This window comes from Pelobates fuscus, chromosome 3, assembly GCF_036172605.1.
Source record: "Pelobates fuscus isolate aPelFus1 chromosome 3, aPelFus1.pri, whole genome shotgun sequence".
In the NCBI taxonomy this organism is placed as follows: domain Eukaryota; kingdom Metazoa; phylum Chordata; class Amphibia; order Anura; family Pelobatidae; genus Pelobates; species Pelobates fuscus.
The window spans coordinates 423,118,364-423,127,789 of NC_086319.1; the positions used below are offsets into that span (position 1 = coordinate 423,118,364).

The following is a 9,426-nucleotide window of genomic DNA, read 5'->3' on the forward strand; positions in this document are numbered from 1 at the left end:
TTAACCATTTCTCATTCTCTTGGCAGCTGAAGGAGGATTGGCAATACGTGGCAATGGTCGTTGACCGTCTCTTTCTCTGGACATTTATCATTTTCACAAGTCTCGGGACACTCGCAATCTTCCTGGACGCCAGCTACAATTTACCCCCGGAAACCCCGTTCCCATGAAACCAAATAACCTCACATTTTACAAACAGGTACAAATTGTGGAGCCTTCGTCTTCCAATATAACTCCGCCACAGCCTAACGTTCTACTGCACCTTCCCTCCCTCAACGCACAAATCTAATCTTCCACTAACACATAGAACCTCACTCTCAATCAATCAATCTCCAAATAGAACCTCACTCCCAATCAATCTCCAAATAGAACCTCACTCCCAATCAATCAATCTCCAAATAGAACCTCACTCCCAATTAATCAATCTCCAATAGAACCTCACTCCCAATCAATCAATCAATCTCCAAATAGAACCTCACTCCCAATCAATCATTCAATCTCCAAATAGAACCTCACTCACAATCAATCAATCTCCAAATAGAACCTCACTCCCAATCAATCAATCTCCAAATAGAACCTCACTCCCAATCAATCTCCAAATAGAACCTCACTCCCAATCAATCAATCTCCAAATAGAACCTCACTCCCAATTAATCAATCTCCAAATAGAACCTCACTCCCAATCAATCAATCAATCTCCAAATAGAACCTCACTCCCAATCAATCAATCAATCTCCAAATAGAACCTCACTCCCAATCAATCATTCAATCTCCAAATAGAACCTCACTCACAATCAATCAATCTCCAAATAGAACCTCACTCCCAATCAATCAATCTCCAAATAGAACCTCACTCCCAATCATTCAATCTCCAAATAGAACCTCACTCCCAATCAATCAATCTCCAAATAGAACCTCACTCCCAATCAATCTCCAAATAGAACCTCACTCCCAATCAATCAATCTCCAAATAGAACCTCACTCCCAATTAATCAATCTCCAAATAGAACCTCACTCACAATCAATCAATCTCCAAATAGAACCTCACTCCCAATTAATCAATCTCCAATAGAACCTCACTCCCAATCAATCAATCAATCTCCAAATAGAACCTCACTCCAAATCAATCAATCAATCTCCAAATAGAACCTCACTCCCAATTAATCAATCTCCAATAGAACCTCACTCCCAATCAATCAATCAATCAATCTCCAAATAGAACCTCACTCCCAATCAATCAATCAATCTCCAAATAGAACCTCACTCCCAATTAATCAATCTCCAATAGAACCTCACTCCCAATCAATCAATCAATCAATCAATCTCCAAATAGAACCTCACTCCCAATCAATCAATCTCCAAATAGAACCTCACTCCCAATTAATCAATCTCCAAATAGAACCTCACTCCCAATTAATCAATCTCCAAATAGAACCTCACTCCCAATCAATCAATCTCCAAATAGAACCTCACTCCCAATCAATCAATCTCCAAATAGAACCTCACTCCCAATCAATCAATCTCCAAATAGAACCTCACTCCCAATCAATCAATCTCCAAATAGAACCTCACTCCCAATCAATCAATCTCCAAATAGAACCTCACTCCCAATTAATCAATCTCCAATAGAACCTCACTCCCAATCAATCAATCAATCTCCAAATAGAACCTCACTCCAAATCAATCAATCAATCTCCAAATAGAACCTCACTCCAAATCAATCAATCAATCTCCAATAGAACCTCACTCCCAATCAATCAATCTCCAAATAGAACCTCACTCCCAATTAATCAATCTCCAATAGAACCTCACTCCCAATCAATCAATCAATCTCCAAATAGAACCTCACTCCCAATCAATCAATCAATCTCCAAATAGAACCTCACTCCAAATCAATCAATCAATCTCCAAATAGAACCTCACTCCCAATCAATCAATCAATCTCCAAATAGAACCTCACTCCCAATCAATCAATCAATCTCCAAATAGAACCTCACTCCAAATCAATCAATCAATCTCCAAACAGAACCTCACTCACAATCAATCAATCTCCAATAGAACCTCACTCCCAATCAATCAATCTCCAAATAGAACCTCACTCCCAATTAATCAATCTCCAAATAGAACCTCACTCCCAATCAATCAATCTCCAAATAGAACCTCACTCCCAATCAATCAATCTCCAAATAGAACCTCACTCCCAATTAATCAATCTCCAATAGAACCTCACTCCCAATCAATCAATCAATCTCCAAATAGAACCTCACTCCCAATCAATCAATCTCCAAATAGAACCTCACTCCCAATTAATCAATCTCCAATAGAACCTCACTCCCAATCAATCAATCTCCAAATAGAACCTCACTCCCAATCAATCAATCTCCAAATAGAACCTCACTCCCAATCAATCAATCTCCAAATAGAACCTCACTCCCAATCAATCAATCAATCTCCAAATAGAACCTCACTCCAAATCAATCAATCTCCAAATAGAACCTCACTCCCAATCAATCAATCTCCAAATAGAACCTCACTCCCAATCAATCAATCTCCAAATAGAACCTCACTCCCAATCAATCAATCAATCAATCTCCAAATAGAACCTCACTCCCAATTAATCAATCTCCAAATAGAACCTCACTCCCAATTAATCAATCTCCAAATAGAACCTCACTCCCAATCAATCAATCAATCAATCAATCAATCAATCAATCAATCTCCAAATAGAACCTCACTCCCAATTAATCAATCGATCAATCAATCAATCAATCTCCAAATAGAACCTCACTCCCAATCAATCAATCAATCAATCAATCAATCTCCAATAGAACCTCACTCCCAATCAATCAATCAATCAATCAATCTCCAAATGGAACCTCACTCCCAATCAATCAATCAATCAATCTCCAAATAGAACCTCACTTCTTATCAATCAATTAATCCCCAAATCAAATCAATCAATCAATCAATCAATTAATCCCCATGTAGAACCTAACTTCCTAAATATCAATCAATCCCCAAAACCCATCATCGATTTCCACCCTCATATATTGGACACAAAAAGCTTCTAATTCTCAGACTGAATATTATGTTCCTCAGCCATAGTTTGATATTGCAGTTTGGAAGATAACGTGGATTCTGGCAGCAACGAGAAGAGAGGTCGATGACGGAGGAAACCTGGTGGAGGTTGGACACACTGCTATTTGCAAGGAGTTCATGTTATATCTCCTCATTTTTGTACATCGAAGGAAAATTCATATATTTCTCTCAGAGCTCTAATATCTAATATCTTGCTCCCACAGTTAATACCATTTATTGGGGTGTTACCTCAACAAGAGCGAACATCACAGACCCTGAGACATCTTTCAACTCAGATATCTCCAACTTCACAAAGTTATAAAGGGCATAAAGTGAAAAAAGACATTGTTTTGGCTCCATTACAGTGTCATTGTAGAGAATGTTTCTCCTAAAAGCTGCCAATCCAGGGCATTGATTTACATTATGTACATATGACACTAGATCCAAACATTGATCAAATGTATTCAAACTCTTTAGTCGAAAGAGAAAAGTAAAGATTTATATGTAGAGCCTCTACTTATAGTGTGTGCTGGCCAGGTGTGTGCATTGATAATCAGGTAAACGTAACGTTGAACCTTATAATGAAGTGAAGACGAGAAGGTCCAGCTGGTGGTTACGCAGTGAGGTGGCCGACAAGGCGAATGTTACATTTAGTATAATTTTAAATTGTGCGCTATCATTTATATTCAAATCAGATCTGTGCATTAAGCGGGCACTCCAGCATGGAACTCGTCTATTCTTTATTTTAACCTTTCAAAATAAATATTAAAATTGTAAAAACCTAACTTGAAAAAAAAAAAGCGAGTTAACACGACTGAAATAAAAATACTCACTTTCAACTTGTCTAGTTCTTTATTTTAGAGGGACATCCCACACATTACATCTTCTTCCCTGACTACTGACCTCTCCTGGAAGTAGGAAACACTGAAGGCACTTCTGGACATTCAGAAATTGTTAACACTTGAGAATTGGTGTGAAATACTGATCGACAGCTCCCTAAAGCACACATTTCTAGAAAGAGAACCCCTCCTACAGAAGTACAGAAATAGTTAATCCTACACAAAAATGAATCCTTACTCCAATCATCTCTCCATTTAATCCTTACCCCAATCATCTCTCCAATTAATCCTCACCCCAATCATCTCTCCAATTAATCCTTACCCCAATATCTCTCCAATTAATCCTCACCCCAATCATCTCTCCAATTAATCCTTACCCCAATCATCTCTCCAATTAATCCTTACCCCAATATCTCTCCAATTAATCCTTACCCCAATATCTCTCCAATTAATCCTCACCCCAATATCTCTCCAATTAATCCTTACCCCAATATCTCTCCAATTAATCCTTACCCCAATATCTCTCCAATTAATCCTCACCCCAATATCTCTCCAATTAATCCTTACCCCAATATCTCTCCAATTAATCCTTACCCCAATCATCTCTCCAATTAATCCTTACCCCAATCATCTCTCCAATTAATCCTTACCCCAATATCTCTCCAATTAATCCTTACCCCAATATCTCTCCAATTAATCCTCACCCCAATATCTCTCCAATTAATCCTTACCCCAATATCTCTCCAATTAATCCTTACCCCAATATCTCTCCAATTAATCCTCACCCCAATATCTCTCCAATTAATCCTTACCCCAATATCTCTCCAATTAATCCTCACCCCAATCATCTCTTCAATTAATCCTTATCCCCAGTATATCGCTCCAAATAATCCTTACCCCTATATCTCTCCAATTAATCCTTACCCCAATGATCTCTCCAATTAATCATTATCCCCAGTATATCTCTCCAATTAATCCTCACCCCAATATCTCTCCAATTAATCCTTACCCCAATATCTCTCTAATTAATCCTTACACCATCATCTCTTCAATTAATCCTTACCCCCAATATCTCTCCAATTAAGCCGTACCCCAGTATCCCTCTAACTAATCCTTACACCAATCATATCTCCAACTAATCCTTACCCCAATATATCTCCAACTAATCCTTACCCCAATATCTCTCCAATTAGTAATTACCCCAATCATCTATCTAAGTAATCCTTACCCCAATATCTCTATAATGAATCTTTACCCTAATCATCTCTCCAATTAATCCTTACCCCAATATCTCTACAATTAATCCTCACCCCAATATCTCTACAATTAATCCTTACCCCCAATATCTCTCCAATTAATCCTTACCCCAATATCTCTTCAACTAATCCTTACCCCATCATCTCTCCAATTAATCCTTACCCCAATATCTCTCCAATTAATCCTTACCCCAGTATCCCTCTAACTAATCCTTACCCCAATATATCTCCAACTAATCCTTACCCCAATATCTCTCCAATTAATCCTCACGCCAATATCTCTCCAATTAATCCTTACCCCAATCATTTCTTCAATTAATCCTTGTAGCGGAGAGGCAGTATAATCCACAAGGTCTCCGCTGGTAGACAGGAACACAGGCATTAATCAGCATAGGCAGGTACAGCATACAATATTCCAGGTAGCGTAGTAAGAATCCTTCCCTCCCAAGAACTAGACGAGACATAGGCTGGGAGTCAACTGAGTGCTTTATTCACAGGTCACAGTATTTATGCAATTCCCCATGCAAGGTGTTTCCCTCCTGATATTGCAGGGGTTGTACAGAAAGGGGACTACATGGGGAACTTAGCAACCTAGACATTTCTCCCATAATACACTGCTGCACGAGAGGGACACTCCCACCAGAATATACAGTTTAGTGGATTATCCCCTCGTAGAGCAGAACCAATATTACACATAAAAATCTATAACTTACACAATATTCGTCTGATTTAAACGAATGGACGTTCGGTAGATAGCTGGGGTCTGAGCGCACGTTTCGTAAAAGTGCCGCTCATATCCCAGCTTAAATAACCGAACGCCGCACAAAATACACATTATTTCTAAGTTACCTTCAAACTTCGAATGACTCTATAGAAACACATTACCGAAGGACCAGGGCTCCCGAACGGCTTGGAAGTCCAGCGGTATTCGTGCCGTCGAGTAGCCGATTTTAGTTCCAGGCGCTCGACGACCAAATACCGCTGGGCTAAACAAAGGATCCAAGATGGCCGAACCACGGCCACCCTGAATCCTCTTAATTGCCGATTGCAACCATGTTGCAATGCTTAATGGGGGCCACACGACCTCCTGTGTGTGGTCTCCATTCGGTAGTTTGGTCGTTTCACGAATGGTGTTGAAATTCACCGTTCGTGAAACGATTACATGAATGCTGGCGGTTTTCGTAGCATATGAACGCTATGATTTCCCTGAACCATTTTACACAGAGTACATACGCTTGGTTCTTAAAGGTGTATACACGTATGCATAACATTATATATACATAAAAGACAATGTACAGTGGCTGGATTTGCCACAATCCTTACCCCAATATCTCTCCAATTAATCCATACCCCAATATCTCTCCAATTAATCCTTACCCCAATCATCTCTCCAATTAATCCTTACCCCAATATCTCTCCAATTAATCCTTACCCCAATATCTCTTCAACTAATCCTTACCCCATCATCTCTCCAATTAATCCTTTCCCCAATATCTCTCCAATTAATCCTCAACCCAATATCTCTCTAATTAATCCTTACCCCAATATCTCTCTAATTAATCATTATCCCCAGTATATCTCTCCAATTAATCCTTACCCCAATATCTCTCCAATTAATCCTTACCCCAATATCTCTCCAATTAATCCTTACCCCAATATCTCTCCAATTAATCCTTACCCCAATATCTCTACAATTAATCCTTACCCCAATATCTCTCCAATTAATCCTCACCCCAATATCTCTCCAATTAATCCTTACCCCAATATCTCTCTAATTAATCCTTACCCCCATCATCTCTTCAATTAATCCTTATCCCCAGTATATCGCTCCAAATAATCCTTACCCCAATATCTCTCCAATTAATCCTTACCCCTATATCTCTCCAATTAATCCTTACCCCAATATATAGCCTTCCAGTGGGAGCAGTAACAGTGATATAGAAAGGGTAGTAGATACCTGGAATAGCCTTCCAGGGGAAGCAGTAAAAGTGATATAGAAAGGGTAGTAGATACATGGAATAGCCTTCCAGTGGGAGCAGTAACTGTGATATAGAAAGGGAAGTAAATACATGGAATAGCCTTCCAGTAGGAGCAGTAACAGTGATATAGAAAGAGTAGTAGATACATGGAATAGCCTTCCAGTGGGAGCAGTAACAGTGATATAGAAAGGGTAGTAGATACCTGGAATAGCCTTCCAGTGGGAGCAGTAACAGTGATATAGAAAGGGTAGTAGATGATGTGGGATTATTAAAAATCTTTATTGTACTTGTATTGAATTATTGCACTAACTCCATTTTAACTTTATACTGTGACAATCCTCCATTTTGTCCTCCTAACCTGACTTCTTCAATCCTCCATTTTGTCCTCATAACCTAACTTGTTCATTTTAAAACTACCTTACATGACAGAATTTCCCAGCACATCTAATACAATAAGACAAAGACTGTATGTTCTAACAAAGACATGATTAACACAGGAATTGCTGACTTTTCCTTAACTTGCAACATAGTATAATTTGAAGGCCATGAGAACACAGTAGTAATGAAATGTTCTATTCATAAGAGACCTTGCACCTGGCCACGAGGCCTGAGATCACCGACTGTGTAAAATGACGCTCAAGACCCCTTGTCCCCACCCGTGTCCAGAACAATCCCACCTCTTGGTGGGTGGGCACGGGACTAACCACTTAGTTTTTGAGCCAATTAATAATATTGATAGGAGGACACTAATCCCGACACTTAACAATTAATCCAATTAATGATGTTTATTTGCTGATATTCTAATAATCAATGATGACGTAAAATGTCTCTTAAAAGGGCCTGCGCGCCCGCTTTTTAATCACTTGCTAATAAATTTTCTCGAAGTTATTTTAACCTGAACCTTGTGTGTCAGACTTAATTACTTCAGCGTATATACGCAATTCAATTTTATTAATTTGGACAGGAACAGATAGACATTTAAACATTTTGGTTTACTGCTAAAAAGTACCATAACAACTTGGCGCCCAACGTGGGGCATCGGGCTATGTCCGGCCGGTGAGCCGTCCTAAGGAAGACAAGGGTGGACGGAGGAATCCAGGGGGAAGGAAAGGAGATTGATCACCTCCAGGTACACGGTAGAGACTTCTGCAGAGCCACCGGTATGTTCCGGCCCCTTTGATTGACCCGTCCACGTGTCTGTGACTGCATCCCGGGAGGACATCAAAGACAGGTAATATCTTGCCCGGTGCCTCGTTACTCACTTGTTTACCTGCATTTTAGTCTATCTGTTGCCTGGGTGTGTTTGAATTGTTTGCCTGTTTCCCCATTTTGAGATAAAGGGGGGTGGACCTGCGGGGGATTTGCCTGGGGTTCTCTGTCTTGCTTGTTTTCCCCTTTTTGGGATAAAGGGGGGGTGGACCTGAGGGGACTTGCCTGGGTCTTCAGTTTGTTAGTCTATCTGTTTGTATTTTACCCCTTTTGGGATAAAGGGGGGTGGACCTGAGGGGATTTGCCTGGGTCTTCAGTTTGTTAGTCTATCTGTTTGTATTTTACCCCTTTTGGGATAAAGGGGGGTGGACCTGAGGGGATTTGCCTGGGTCTTCTGTTGCCTGTTTTACAGTCTAGCTAGCGTTTTGGTAACCCACAGCTTCGGCTGAGGGGAGTCCGGTTTTGGTAACCCACAGCTTCGGCTGAGGGGAGTCCGGTTTTGGTAACCCACAGCTCCGGCTGAGGGGAGTCCGGTTTTGGTAACCCACAGCTTTGGCTGGGGGGAGTCCGGTTTTGGTAACCCACAGCTTCGGCTGGGGGGAGTCCGGTTTTGGTAACCACAACCCTGAGCGCTGGGGCTGGTGGAATTCCAGTTTTCTGTTTTATTTGTGAGGGGGGCTTAGTCTTGTGGCAGGGGACTCAGTTTCCTGGGGGGATTCAGGCAGGTATTGCTTGTTTTCCGCATCACGTGGTAGTGAGACTTATAAGTGGGTTTTATAGGGGCACTACGGGAGTGAGGATAGAGGTGGCCACATTCTTGTGGACTACTGTGCAGAGGGAGGCTGACGGAACTCGGACCGGTGTCAGTTGTTTTCCGTGGCCGCTGGTAGTGAGACTTATGAAAGTTGTTCTCCGAGCGGAGACACTACGGGGTTGAGGGAGGTGACTTTGGAGTAAGCACACGAGTAAAGGAAAGGAATTACTGTTGATTTCATTTGAACTGTGATGCATGCACTGTATTTCAACTGTATTGTTGTCTTGTTTGTTTAATGAGGAGTCTCATGAACT

At 40.7% G+C, this 9,426-nt stretch overlaps 1 protein-coding gene across 1 annotated transcript in view; it reads left to right on the forward strand.

The window, feature by feature from the left end:
• CHRNB1 (cholinergic receptor nicotinic beta 1 subunit) overlaps nucleotides 1–339 on the forward strand; it is a 28,200-nt gene extending 27,861 nt beyond the window's left edge. The window contains exon 11 of the mRNA XM_063449819.1: nucleotides 27–339. Coding sequence (XP_063305889.1) covers nucleotides 27–167 — 141 coding nt within the window. The 3' untranslated portion in view covers nucleotides 168–339. The remainder of the gene's footprint in view (nucleotides 1–26) is intronic.
• Nucleotides 340–9,426: the final 9,087 nt, after the last annotated feature.